Source organism: Odontomachus brunneus, unplaced genomic scaffold (genome assembly GCF_010583005.1).
Source record: "Odontomachus brunneus isolate Ranch 3 - 2012 unplaced genomic scaffold, Obru_v1 Obru_scaffold_009, whole genome shotgun sequence".
NCBI classification, from domain to species: Eukaryota; Metazoa; Arthropoda; class Insecta; order Hymenoptera; family Formicidae; genus Odontomachus; species Odontomachus brunneus.
In genome coordinates, this window is record NW_022639459.1 from 1,520,459 (window position 1) to 1,535,813 (window position 15,355).

Genomic DNA, 15,355 nt, shown 5'->3' on the forward strand with positions numbered 1-15,355 from the left:
AAAATACAATGTCAAAATGTCGTGTAAGAAGAATTGAACTTACTAACTGTCCTTAACAACAAGGAATCCTTGTGTCCTCCTTTTACAAACCTTCTCCGTTAACAAGTGTCAGTAATCGCGCTTCAAGTCACGTCTAACATTGAGAAACACTATTTGGCACTGATCCTCCGTCGTGTACCATCCTATAAAACGAGTCCACGAAGTATCTTCACTGGTGGGTCTGTGCCGATATATTCTTCAAGACGTGGGCCGAAGTAATAGCTGCAAAATCTTCGTCGCTCATAACTCCAAGCGAGACTTCTCTTCGAGTCGACCACAGGCGGACCGAGGTACACGAAGCGAAAGTAACCGATGCGGACGGAAGCCTGGGGTGGCCAACGCAAGGTCCCTGAAAAAGAGAAGAAGGATTCGCGTCCGTATAACGTACAACCTAAACTCTTGGCGAACTCGAGCGATATCGCCCGTTAAGAAAAAGATCTCCGGTCTCTACCATTCTTCCAGACTGCAGCGTCGTTCACTTTGAGGTCGGCGGGAGATCTTCGTGCGGTGCGCGACTTCGTCACGTTTGGTGCGAGGTGCTTCTTCTCCAGGCGGCGCGGCTCGGCGCTCTTCGAGATGCTTTTCGGTTACGACGGTCCTGGGGCTCGTTCGGTCTCAAGGGTCGCGCTGCTGCAGCTTGCACAGGTCGATCGTGTACACGTCACGGCCGGGATGGCACTTACGCACGTGTCGGCGCGCGTTCGAGATGTGGCGGGCGCAGTAAACGCAGTACGGGCAACTGAAGCGCGGGTCTTGGCCGCACTCGAACTTCTGGTGGTAGATGAGGCCGCCCTTGCGGCTGAAGATGCTGCTGCAATTCGGACAAGGGAACTTTTTGTTGGGTAACCAGGCCGTCCTTTCCGCGCCGAGCATCGTCGCCGCCGTCGTTGCTGCTGTAATCGTCGTCGTCGTCGTCGTCGTCGTCGTCGTCGTCGTCGTTGTCGTCGTCGTGATCGTCGACGGATATGACTGGAGGACATAGCTTCGCATGGCGGACGGCATCGCGGTGAACATACAGTAATTCAGGCCTGCAACACAAAGCAGACGCGCCGCTCGCGTCAAAGCTCTCCGTATCGCGACGGTATCTTCAAGTACGGGCACGGCACAAGGGTGTAGGGGAGGGGAACGACGGTTCGTGCGTGTTTCATATGTTCTTCGGTTGCAGTGGTGTTAAGCAGGTGTATGATCCTCGTGCGCAGAGATATATCACCGGTGCCTGTGCTGGAACGCGTTCGTCGCGCTTCCAGTCGGACTAATGAATGATAAACAAAGCGGTAGAGAATCAAGAGAGATGGCATGAAGAGAGTGGCAGTGCATGACTTTATTTGAAAGATCGGTTCAGTCGGATATCCACCACGCGACTTGGAACGAAACGAGAGTTAGGTCGCGAGGTCGTCAACGCGATGCGATGAGTCTTAAACACGTGAGAGAGCGCGCGTTTTATTTCTCGCGACGTCACGAATGAGGGACGAACTACTACTGCTACTGCTTAGCCGCAGCTGCTCTTAGACATTACGCGTTTAATGAGACCGTCACGACGACTCGACGAGAAATGAAGTTCAACACGCGCCGGTGAGAGCTTCCTGGCTGACGTCAACGGCGGTGTCTCCTGTCGGGACGTTAAAGCACATTCGCGGGCGGCACATGAATCACGTCGACTTTGTAGCCGGTGTGCTTCCTGCGCACGTGGGCGCGTATATTGGACGACTTCTTCGAGGTGTAGTAGCAGTAGGGGCAGCCGAATCTCGGCAGCTGCCCGCATTCGAACTTCAGGTGCGAATAGAGGTTGTTCTTCCGGTTGAAAATGCTCGAGCACTTGGGGCAAGGGAACATGCCCTTTACGTAGCGAGTGTCAAGTGACGGCGGGGTCTTTGAACCGACGGATGATATCTTGAAGCCGCCCAGGTGTATGAGATCTGCAAGAAAACGTTCGGGACTCGTCACTGTTCGGCTAGGGTGCTCGTGGCGATCGCTTTGTGGCGTTCGTGTTATTGTTTTCTCTTTTTTTTTTTTTCTTATCGATTAGCACGTAGTAATACAGAATAGAAGAGACAGACAGATTGAAAGAACATCTCGCAACGAAGCAGCCGGTTAACGATGCTTTCTCTCTCTCTCATCCCGTTGATTCGGAAAAGACTCCGACATAGGAAGCTTCACTGACGATCGACTAGACATCTCTCTAGAGCTGGCTCTAGAGAGAGAGAAAGAAAGGGACAGAGAAGCGGTTGTCTTGTAGCGCGCTATGAAGAAAGTAATAAACTCACACATAACAAGTGTAATTAATTCATAATCTATATGCGTTAATCTGGCAATAATCTACACACATACATATACACACACACCCACACACATACACACACGCACGCACGCACACAGGCACACACGTGTTATTATGACAATTACATATAGAATATGATACATGCTTAAGAGAGAGTTCAAATACATACAGATATAAATAAACTGATCTCATAATTGCGTATTTAATTTTAACAAAATAATCTTGTCAAACCAGACTATCCAGTCTATTGAAAAGTTCACAGAGTTTGTGCTTCAACTGCACATCTATGAAACGCATGTCCTCTGATCTATTCTAAACTAGTGAAAAATTGGGCTGCTAGCTCTTGTTTATTTTTCTCACCTCGATAGAAAGAATAAAAATACAAATATTTAAATAAACGATTTTCTTTGTAGAACTTATGACGTTCAGTGGGCTGTAGAAATGTCATGTAATGGCTAGAAAATCACTCACACTGAAAACAAATCTTAGCGCGAAATAAAACAAAAAGAACAGTGTTCTAATAGTTCACTCTTCTGTCCTTGTGAGACTAGACGCGTAATGAAGCAGGATGCTGCAATCAACGCACGGGAATTGAATGACTTGTTCCCTCACAAACTAATATATATATATATATATACACATATAAAAGTAATATGTATAATATATATGATATATAATATATATAATATATATATATATATATATATATATATATATTTATTTATTGTTTATCGCGGGGAAAAGTAAGAAGAGTGATCAATACACGCATTGTTTGATGTAGTTCCTCGAAATTTGCACCATCAAATCGATTCCCGAGGTAATACCATCCAACGCGTGCCGACAGCTGAACAGTTAAACGCAAGTCAAGTCAATGACATAAACGTCGCAGCCGGGATGGAGACCACGGACGTGCGCGCGAACATTCGAGGTCTTCTTGGAGCGATATAGGCAGTAAGGGCACTGGAATCTCGGCGACTGCCCGCACTCGTACTTGAGATGCTTCTGCAAGTTGTTCTTCCGATTGAAGACACTGCTGCACTTCGGACAGGGGAACTTGAGTTCGCGTCGTAACGCATGCAGCTGCGACGCGTCCTCGCCGAAAGCGAACAGCCGGTCGAAGGGAAAGATCTCGTCTGCAAGCAGAAGGAGAGGAATGGAAGGCGCGACTAACGTTCTTCATCAATTCCGCGACACGTCTTTCATTCTCTTTCTTTCTCTCCATCTTTCTCTATTTCTCTCTCTAAACAGTCGGTTCCCGACAAGCAAGAGCGTGAGTGAAGTGTTAGAGAAAAAGTATTATCGTCAGGATCACAGGCATGTATGCGTTAGAGGAGGTTTGTATTAAGTGATCACTTGGAGATATATATGGAATCCATGAGTAGCAGCCTTAGCGAGAGATCGGTCGAACTTAAACGAAACTATTAAGGCTCTCAGGTATTCAATTAACAGGAAGTCATTTCAGTTAATAAGAGTCGTGCAAGGATGTTGACAGCGAATAATCATTTCTCATGGAAAAATAATGTCGGCAATGTATCACACGCGTAGACTTATTATGCATAGACTGAGTACTCTACAAGAAGCTGCGAAGACTTCGCTAAAAAAGGATATCCTGTTAGTGCCACTGAACTGTGTAATAAACTGGAATGAACACTAGTCTAATAGAAACTGAATCGATCTATAAGACGTCTCTAAGTAGAATCGTCCTCTTTATCTCTCCAACATGCTCTAATCTCATGTATAGTTCTATCTTTTGCTCAGGTAGTGTATGAAAGACAGATCAGAGATTCTATTTCGACGCTATGACTCTTATTTTGAACTCTCTTTCATAGATAAGTTTCTAAATGTGTTTCTAATAAGCCTCCTTATTAGTTTTCAGTCACATTTATCTATGAAAGAGAGTTTAGAATAAGGGCCTATCTCTATTGATTCGAGGTCATCAGGCAGAAACAAAAAAACATTCATTTCAGTTTATTATATAGTTCGATATTTAGTCTAGTTAGTGCATTCGATTTTTGTCTAGTTTGACTCCTATTCTAGCTGACTAGCTAGACAAGGTCATACTAGACAAAAGTTGAAAATCTGTAAGAAGGAAAAGAGGGTAAAAGGAAAATATAACTGTCCTTCAAATCTTGTCTTAAAACTTCTTATAAGACATTTTATGAACATAAGTCTATGCACACGCTGAGCTATTTTCTCAATCTCAAACGTGCGGGAAGTACTGACCAGCCTCGAGAATTGATCCTATATCCTGCTAATATTATCTTTTAAATATAATATATTTCCCGCCCATCTTCATTGAACGTGACGCTCTTTTGTAAGTAACGTTACGAAAAATATCGATATCGTCGACATTGCCTGCATTCAGCAAAAGTGAGCGCTTAGCGATTACTACTTCTGATTGGCACATTCTTCCTGAAAGTATACTCCAATCGCAGAAAATAATCGCTAAGTTGAAACAAGTAGAAATCGACTATGTTCAGCAGAGAAAGCAGATTAAAAGGCGCTGCGCCTGCGTTAATAATTTCTCCGAACGGCACTCAACGGTCTACACGTTTCGAACACGTAACACTAAGTGGCCCAGCGTATAAAAAGTACACTGGAAAAATGGCGACAGTTTAGTGAACACGTTGGAGAAGCATTAGTGTCGTTCAGCATAAAACCGCACGACAATTGCAATGTTGCTGGCAGCGACTGCGACCATTGTTATCGAAGAAATGACTATTCGCTACCTAAACATCCGGCTTTCATTAGCCAAAGTGAATTCCTACTGACAGTGAGAGTCATTGAGGAGCGGAGCATGATCGGTCGTCGTGATAACTGACACTGTATGCAGTTGCGAACGGTACCGGAAAGAAAAACGGCACGTTTTGCGCGAACGAGCAGTCACTTCCACTTCAGATCGAGACCCCAAACCGATTCGCCCTGGTGTATACGGCGCACGTGCTTGTAAAGATTCGACATCAGTTTCGACCGGTGGCTACAGTAAGGACACTGGAATCTCGGTAGCTGACCGCACTGGTACATGAGGTGTTGCCGCAGTCCTTTCCGTCTCAGAAAAACGCTCGTGCAGTTCGGACAGCGTAGGCGTCGATCGCTCGTCCTGCTGTTGGACCTGGGAACTGAAAGTACAAGGCTCAGTTAGGGCATGTATACCTCGGACTACCTGAAATTTTAAAAGACTTAATATTGTTCCGTGACAAATTGCTTTCAGTGAGAAAAATGCAACTTCCACTTCGCGCCGACGCCATTTCGTTAATTTCCATTTTTGTTTCGTAAAACCGTAGTGGTATGAGTCTCCGATACACAACTGTTGAAGATATATGAAGGAGTTGAAGTCAATCAGTTCAATAGACCTCGAGAAACCTCATACATCAATTTCGAAAGCGTGCTTTCGAGAAAAAAGCGTCTCGAGTTTTTGGCACAACATTTCCGAGCAATCATTATACTTTTTATGTTCCTCATATAAAAAATTATATTTTTTATGTTCCTCATATAAAAAATATGCAACGAATCAATGACACTGCGCCGTTTCTCTGGAAAAAAATTTCTGATTACAACCAAAGTAAAAGAAATAAGGCCATTAGGGACTAATCGCAGATATTAGTGCGAGTAATGATTTTTAAATTATGGGAAAATATATATCTGAACAGTTAAAAATTTTCCGGGTTTACTTTGATTAGGAATTGGTATTGAGGGTTAACTAATATTAAAATAATTGAGATAATTTTGACGTGGATTCATCATGTACGTTGCAAATCCGAAAAATTTTCCGGGCATGTCTGATCATATGTCGAAATACATATATTCTCCCGTGGTTTAAAAAATTATTACTTCCACTAATATTCGCGACTAGCTCTTGAGACTCTCGCGGGTGCTCGCCGCAGCAATGTTGGATCGTTGGAATGTAGGAGACGAGAAATGACACGCTAAAACTTGCGTGCCACTTTCAAATAAAAAGATATTTAAATGAAAGAACACTTCACATCGAGCATGCCTGTAAAATACTTAAAAACTGTTCTTTTTTCTTGACAGTCCAATAGCCTTAAAATTAAAATGACTAAATCATAAGAAAAGATAGATTAGAGAGGAGGATTGTATGTCATGTTAATTTTACGGTTATTTATTGCGACTTTCAAGGGCAAAGGAGGAAATAGTTTTCCGAGCATTTTACAAATATGTCCAAGCAATTTCCATGTTCTTACATATAATATAAATATAATGTTCTTATATAAACATATTTTTACTTGAAAATGGGGCGCAAGAATTTTGGGCATGCGTTCTCTCGCTTTTGGCGTCATCAATCAAAAGTCCTGCAACGAGACTAGAAACTTTAATGACTTTATTTCTCCTACTTTGATTGTGCATCTTGAGAGCTTGTTTACATATCGAGTCTATTGTTTCCAATTATAGTCTATTGTTTCGGGTGTCCACAGCCAAAGGTTCCCTCAACCAATTCCCATCGTCGAGAGAGAAAAAGAGAGAGAGAGAGAGAACCAATCCTGCATATTTAAAAATTATCTTTTATATTCCCTGGACATCCTAATTGAACGTAATACTCTCTCTTGGTGTCGCGAAAAATACATCGTCGACTGCAAGATATTATTCACTACCAACACTCTCTCGCCTGGTTCTTATACTACTTCAATTCCATCAAGATCGATCAAACCTCCACATGTATATAAGCTTTATTCAGACAAAGACTTAATCTCAAGCTAAGATTGAATCGACATTGGCGGATTAATGGCCAAAATGAATTCCTGTTAGTCGTTCCGCATCCATGAGGAGCGGGCTGTTCGGCTATTGTCGTGATAACGGACATAGTGTATCGTTGCAAATAGTACCGGAGGAAAGAAGGCACGCCGAGCTCCCATCACTTCCGCCTCAGATCGATACACCAAACAGACTCGCCCTGGTGTTTACAGCGCACGTGTTTGTACAGATTCGACATCATTTTCGACCGATGGTTACAGTAAGGGCACTGATATCTCGGTGGCTGACCGCACTGGTACTTGAGGTGTTCGCGCAATCCCTTCTGTCTCAGAAACAGCTTCTTGCAGTTCGGACAGCGTAGAGACCCAACGCTCGTTCTGCTGACGGTCCTGAAAACTGAAAGTACAAGGTTCAGTTAGAAGATCGTGCCTGAGTGCGCGCGCGACTATCCGCTATCGTCGGATGATTTCGGATCAGCTCGAGAAAGACTTTACAGCTTCTCGATCCTCGTCTTTCGCACGACCGACTGAACTCAGCGGCTACGTTCGAGAAATACAACGGTTCAGACACTTAACTTCAACAAACGTCGTCGGGGAGCGACAGTCGCGACAGAGGCGCGACATCGACGAGTGACTCTGAATAAAAGTCAGTCAGAGTCGCTATTCTGCACCCACCGGCAATTGTCGGTTCGGTATACTAACAATGTTTGTCATTGACGTCTATCGTAATTATGGACAATCTTAGATAAGGCTAGATAAAAAAAATGGCGACCTTTATATGAAATTGAATTAAAGTACCAAAAGAAGCTCATAAATTAAAGATACATTAAATTACACTTAATCTTAGCTGTGCATATTTATTTTTCGTATACGTGGTTACCACACTGGAGTCGGCGGACCTTCGCCAATCTTTTCACTATAGCACTTGAAAAAATTACATAATTAAAATTAATTATTATATTGTGATTAATGTTCTTTAGTCGATCGTAAATTAACTAAACAACTTTTGTGCTAATAGAAACAAAAATAATCGTTTTGGTTTTAAAAGGGTACATTTCAAGTTATCAAAAAAATTTGGCGCTTAAAATTTCAAAGACCCCCAAAAAGATTGGGAATTCTAAATGGATGTTTCAATGTACGAGGGCTGTACGATAAGTACCCGTGTTTAACGACTGATGACGTTACTGACTCAAAGTCTGTATACTGTAACGCCATCTTCCGAACGACGCCAGTCAAAATTTCAGACAGATTTATCGAGTAGTTTTGTTTGGATAACTGTTGAAAGTGGACAAGTTTGTGTTTGTTTGTAACCATGGAAAAAGAGCAATATCGGTCAGTGATTCGATTCCTTTTTTTGAATGGGAAGACGTGTGAGAAAATCAAAGTGAAGTTGCATGCCGTTTATAAGGACCATGCACTTTCGATGACTACCATCAGATATTGGTTCAATGAATTCAAGCGTGGTCGAACATCCGTTTTTGATGAAGAGTGCCCAGGTCGTCTAATTGAAGTGACTACGGAAGATATGGTCAACAAAATCCATGATATCGTGTCAACAAACCGCCGGGAGAAGATCAGAGAGATTGTTGACATTGTAAATAGCTCAATTGAACGCGTACAAAATATTCTACACCAAAAATTGGGCATGAGAAAGCTATCGGCGAGATGGGTGCCGCATTTCTCACAGTGGAACAAAAACGGAATTGCATGACAACTTCGGAGCACTGTTTAGACATGTTTAAGCGCAATCCGAAAGAGTTTCTGCGGCGTTTCGTCATTGTTGACAGAATATGAATCCATCACATCAGAAACGAAAAAACAGTCAAAACGGTGGACTTCACCCGGCGAACCTGCTCCAAAGAAGGCAAAAACGGTTCCATCGGCCAGAAAGATCATGGCCACCGTTTTTTGAGATTTGCGAGGCATCATTTTCACCGACTATTTGGAGAAGGGAAGGACAATCACGGGACAGTACTATGCTGATTTGTTGGGCCGATTCGACGCTGAATTGAAGAGAAAACGGCCCCATTTGGCGAAGAAAAAAGTGCTCTTTCATCATGACAACGCACCAGCTCATTCGTCCGCAATCGCCACAGCAAAACTGGTCGAATTACGCTACGTATTGCTGTCTCATCCATCCTATTCTCCAGATTTGGCCCCCTGCGATTTCTATTTACTTCCAAACATGAAAAAATGTCTTGGCGAAAAGCGGTTCACGTCAAACGAGGAAGTCATCGCCGAAACAGAGGCCTATTTTACAGAGTTCGACAAATCATGTATTTTGGATGGTATAAAAACGTTGGAATATCGCTGGATTAAGTGTATCGAGTTGAAAGGAGACTATGTTGAAAAATAAGTAAAAAGAATGTTAAAAGAATTTTTTTCTGTTTCCTCTCCTAACACGGGATTTATCATACAGCCCTTGTAATTTTGCACGTAAATGCGACGGCCTCTGTGCTTTTTCCGCACGTGCTGCATCCCGTCCCAGAGCCTCTTCGCCACGTGGTCGCAGTACGGGCACTTGAAATACGGCGGTTTGCCGCACTCGAATTTCAAGTGCATATTCAGGCTGGTCTTGCTTTGGTAGGTGTTCGTGCAATTTTTGCAGGGAAAACGCAGAATCTCGTTAAACATATTCTCGCACAAGCCGTCTGCGTTTTTCACCGACTTAAAGCGCGTACTTCTAAAACCTGGAAACAAAAATGACAGTTGTTGTGGAGTAGTTGTGGAGGAATAGAATGCATTGAAACTTAAATGGAAAAATTTCCGTTAATTTCAACTCGTCGCATAATATTTCACGATTGATTCTCCATTTTCTCGGAAACAATATCTTCCAGGTAAAAATAATCATTTTTTCTTCCGGTCGAAAGTGCCTGGTATAGTAACTGACTTGAGTTTCGTCGAGTTCCAACAAATGTTTCACCTCTGTGAAAAGCACCGCGTGCTAATTACATACCATACATATTTTATACGACATACATACGACATTAATACCATACATATTTTATACGACACAAACGAAAAACTCAACGAAAAATGGGAAGTCCAGGCAAAAAAGCGATACTTCTGTTAAAAAGAGATTTGTACGTCACACAACAGTTTTACGAACTGATATAAAAAATAGGATTTATGATAACAAATACAGACTCAATGATTTATAATGCATGTTTATTTATAAAAAGAGAGAGAGAGAGAGAGAAGTAATATAACATATAAGAATTTATAAATTTCCCGTACATTTGGTACACAATAATGATCGGTGTAAGTCACATCGAGGAATTTCGCAGCGCGGACACACAAACAAGGTTTTCTTGTCTTTTTTGCGTGGACAAAATCCGCTTCATGTTTTCTTCTCCAGTTTATCATCGTATTTAAATTCATGCGGTTTATCAGTCGTATCTTCTACTTCCAAAGATTGAATGGGTATTTCAATATCTTGCACGTAAACGGGGCTACCCTTGTGCTTCCTCCGTATGTGATGCATCACGTTCGAAGTCCACTTCGACATGAGATCGCAGTACGGGCATTTGAAACGTGGCGGTTGGCCACACTCGTATCTCAAGTGCGTATTCAGGCTGCTCTTTTTGTTAAAGACGCTCTTGCAATTTCCGCAGGGGAAACGCACAATCTCGTTAACCGTGTTCTCGCACTGGGAATGGCCGCCTGCGTCTTTCACCCACCTGAAGGACGCACAGAAACCTGGAAACAAAAGTGACAGTGTCAGAAGATTCTTCACGATGCGCACGCGATTGTCCCTTTACTCAGCTTGTTATTATCGTACATGCAAGCTTCACGTCAGTGGTTATTATTGCTGGATATATTATAGCAATTAATAAATTATTACAATACATAAATCTTACGAGTTATCAGTTATATTTTTTTTATTATAACAATCATTAAACGAAGACTTGAAAAACGGGAAAATGGGAATAAGATAGATCTTCTCCTTTTTCTTTCTTGATATTGGCTCAGGACCCCGCAGGCCAATTGTGGAGGAATAGAATGTATTGAAACTTAAATACATTCAATTATACAATTAAATTGTATAATTGTATAATTGAATTACATTCAACCACACAATTATATAATTAAATATAATTATACAATTATACAATTATATAATTATATAATTAAATGGAAAAATTTCTGTTAATTTCAACTTATCGCATAATATTATTTCGCGATTGTTCTCCCGGAAACAATATCTTCCAAGTAAAAATAATCGTTTCTTCTTCCGGTCGAAAGTGCCTGGTATACCGCAAATATACTTCGCACTTTTCACTAGTGTGCTCCGTCTTGAAGCCAACAGCTGACTTTTGAGTTTCGTCGAGTTCCAACAAATTTTTCATGTCTGTGAAAAGCACCGCGTGCTAATTAACACCATACATGTTTTATACGACATAAACGAAAAACTCAACGAAAAATAGGAGGTCCAGGCAAAAGAAAAGCGATACTTCTGTTTAAAAAAAATTTATACGTCACACAAATTCGGCAATACGATCCTCTACTTTTGTCGTTTGTGAATGATTGGCTTTAATTCACCTTTATAAAAGAAACAGTGTGTTTAGTCATAAGGATAAAAATTATGAGGGAAAACACTTTGGTGGTTGAGGGATCGCTTCTCTCCTTTCTCTAGTTTTTTGAAGAAAGTTTATTCCTTAAACGTTCCGATAACAAATTGTGAACAAGTGTAAACGTAAATGCCTCCGCAGGAGTAACACAGTAAAAATTCAGGACTAGTGCCTTTGACTTGATTATCGTTTGAGCGAGTGTCATATAAATTATTCACATTCAAATCAAGCTCAGAATTGAAACACACTGTACACTAATATATATTAATTAATCTATTAATATATATTAATGTACACGCATCGATGACCCTTTCATGGAGTACGAGATACACGAGAGCCATCTTCTACCGGCTAATGCAGTGAGAGATAAAGATGTCCACGTGAATTATCTCTCCGACTTTACCGAACCGAATGTCGTACGAAACACTTTTATGCGCGGAAAAGTCAACGCGCGATCTGTATAATATGTACAGCACTGCGTTCTATATGAAACCATGTCTGTACAAATAATCCTATGTATACGAAGGAACAACTTAACGTATGCATGTCCAACGTGTGTCTCTCTCCCCTTTGATAACAGCATATCTGATGCAAAACGGTTTCACAGAAAGACCATCACCTCGCATATCGATGAAACATGTCACGATAACTCGAAGCGCGATGTGCAGGATACAGACCTGCGCATCTTCCGGAAAGGATGGTACAAAATTATTGCTCAAAGTGAACGACAAATTTTCCAAGTCAACCCGTCAGGTAGCTGCACTCGTTGAGTCACTGCCACTATTGAGTCTCGAACTCGCGGAAAAGACGAGAACACACGCGTCCACGACAACGCGACACGCACGCAATGAGTAGGTTTCAATAACGTATCTTCTTACACGAGCGCTTAGCCTTTCTATCGTTTCAGAGTTGCTGTTCCGTTCACCTGCTGTCGGCTTTGATATCTGTCGTAGCGCGGCTATTTCTGACGATTACACCTGCGCAAATGCATTTATCAAATCGACACAGTCGTCGGTGAGAAAAGTTTGGTGGAATTGTTCCGACGTTAAACGAATAAAACGCGCGTTTTGACTGGAAGACAACAAGATGGAAGAAACAAGACTGGAAGAAACAAGAAGAATTAAGATACTTGATATCTTAAACATTCGCGGTACGTTGAGACACTCGATTTGGCTTCCGAATTAGTGCCGCATCCTTCATAAGTTTGTTTCCGGCGTCTCGTGAACATTTCAGTTCACTTTTTCAGGAGACTTCTTCGAACGACCTGAGACTGTCGTTCTTGCGTGTGCATCCCCTTTATATAGGAACAGAATTTCTGGTTCTCATGAGCCAGATTCAGTTTTTTGGAAACAGAGTACGGATTTTATTTCTTATTCTTTAAACACTTCGGTTTAGAAAACTTTGAATAAGTTTAAACGAAAATGTCTCCGTGAGAATAATGTAGTAGAAATACAGGGCTAATAAAAGTAATATCATGATGTGTATTTGCTTATTAACCAAATGAGGTTCTAAGAACCAGAAATGCTATTTGGTCAACCAGATAACGCGTTCAGTTCGTCCACTGTCAGGTTAACTCAATCAAACTTTTTTCTCCGTGCGGAAGAGCGAATCAGTGTGCTTTTCTGTAACCCTCAACGACAATACCGTTATTGTTAAACGTCGTTGCGCAGCTATTATGGTATGTATTATACCTGCGCCACGACGCATAACGCATGCGTCATAATTACAACGCAAGCGTTAAGAAATTGCAGAATTGGCCTGCTGGAATCAGTGTTGGGCATTAGTCGATTAAAATCTTTAACTGAAATAATTGGCAGGTCAATCATTAAAATTAATCAATCGTCACATATGTGATCGCGAATAACTTAATCGATGAATGAAACTAACCATCAATCATTGTATAATCTATCACAAAAGTTTAATAAATAATTCATTTCATCAATCGGTAAAATTATTTGTGATCTTATATATGACGAATAATTAACTTTTTAAATATAAACTTTTTGAATATCGATCATCTTAATCTTAATTAACAAAATTTTTATCAATAAGGTAAAAAATAAAAGGTAAATAAAATAAAAAATAACATAAATAAAACAACGTATATAAAATTAAAAAATGAGGCAAATAAAATAAAAAAAATAAATAACATAAGTATTAAAGACTAATCCTGAACAATCTTATTCGTTTGATCTTTAAATACGATTATTTAAATTGAGAATAAATATATATTTTCCTAAAACCATTTTCATGAAAGCAATTGTTTATTCTATTAAAACAAAAAAATTTAGATTTAAGTAAATATATATTATTACCCACCGAATAAATATTTTTTATTCTTCAAATATTTTTTTCTCTGAATATACATATAATCTACACGGGAAAAGTTAAAAGCTTGGTTAAATTAATTAAATGTCTAATAAAATATAAACGAGCCAAAATTCCAGTCGAAGTATTCTGTTCAAATTAATAAGATTCTGGTTAACCAGAACTTGCAATTATTCAATGTAAATGGTTGCAAGTTTGTTAACTTGAACAGAATTCTGATAACTTCAATCGGGGCTCTGGTTTATTCATATTTCACCAGATATTTGGTTAATCCAACCAAATTTTTTCCCGCGTATGTAAAGACCAAACTAATGAGAATGTCCAAGACTACATTTTCTAGAACGTGTCCGGGAATTGGTTCTTTCACCAACACCCAACACTGGCTGAAATCTACTTGTGAAGCTTGTCCGCGCAATCTCATCGATCGCACCAGGAGGTGTCAGGCCTCCTGACAGCAGAAGACTGTTCCTCATCTTCAGCCGTCCGAACGGAGACGAATATCTCTCGTTTCAGCACTCTTCAGTAGCGGACTCTCGACAGCTGCTTGTAGAGATCGATGATCTGCAGCTTCTCGTCCTTGTGCATTCGGCGCACGTGCACGTACATGTTCGACGAGAACTTGGCCTTCTTCGTGCAGTACGGACATTGGTAGCGCGGCTCCTTGCCGCACTGGAATTGGCAGTGAGTCTTCATGTCGGACAGTCTGCTGTAGCCGCTGTTGCACCTGGGACAATGGAACTTCTTCCTCGCGTTCTGGATGACCACGCTATCCGGCCAGCGAGCCGTGGCGATCGGTGCTACGGGTCTCTGAGGACGACCGCAGTCCACGAACATGTAAGAGTCCTCCTTCGCTTTCTTCATGATGTTTCTTCGGGGCTGATAGGTGTTCGCGGGCACGCTGTCTCTGCTGCTGCCTCTGGCGCCGCCGCCGCCGCCTCCGCCGCCACCGCCGCCGCCGCCACCGCTGCCACGGCCGGGCACTACCTCCTGGTGTACGTAAGACGAGTGCATCTGACCGTAAAGCGAATCTAGAAAAAGAATCGAATTGCGGGCAAGCAGTTAGTGGCGGCTAGCGAGGGGATCGCCGGGGTCGATCTAAAGCACGACATCGGGGATAGAGATAAACATTTTCGTCCATGCTCTTCGGTCATCTACACGATCGACTCGCGATGCCAAGTCGCAACAGATATTCACATACATTTGGGATACGTACTACAGATTACAGGGTAAAAATAAGAGTACACGTCGCTCTCACACGCGTTTTGAATCGATATACCTAGGCAACCTGAAAGTCTACATTAATCGATGCAGTTGGGACACAGTGTTAGGTTGGATTGGATTGTTTATTTGTAATACATAATTGCATAGTATCTGTATATGTAAATATATATATATATATATATATATATATATATATATATATATATATA

At 41.4% G+C, this 15,355-nt stretch overlaps 1 protein-coding gene across 5 annotated transcripts in view; it reads right to left on the reverse strand.

The window, feature by feature from the left end:
• The window catches only part of LOC116840265 (longitudinals lacking protein-like), a 221,994-nt gene that overhangs the window by 150,925 nt on the left and 55,714 nt on the right, over positions 1-15,355 (reverse strand). Inside the window, exon 7 of one of the 5 annotated variants that reach the window (XM_032806775.1) lies at positions 11,746-14,953. The exons of the other annotated variants lie outside the window; for them this stretch is intronic. Coding sequence (XP_032662666.1) covers positions 14,445-14,953 — 509 coding nt within the window. The 3' untranslated portion in view covers positions 11,746-14,444. Of the gene's footprint in view, positions 1-11,745; positions 14,954-15,355 lie in introns of those variants that run through there. 5 annotated transcript variants of the gene reach the window in all.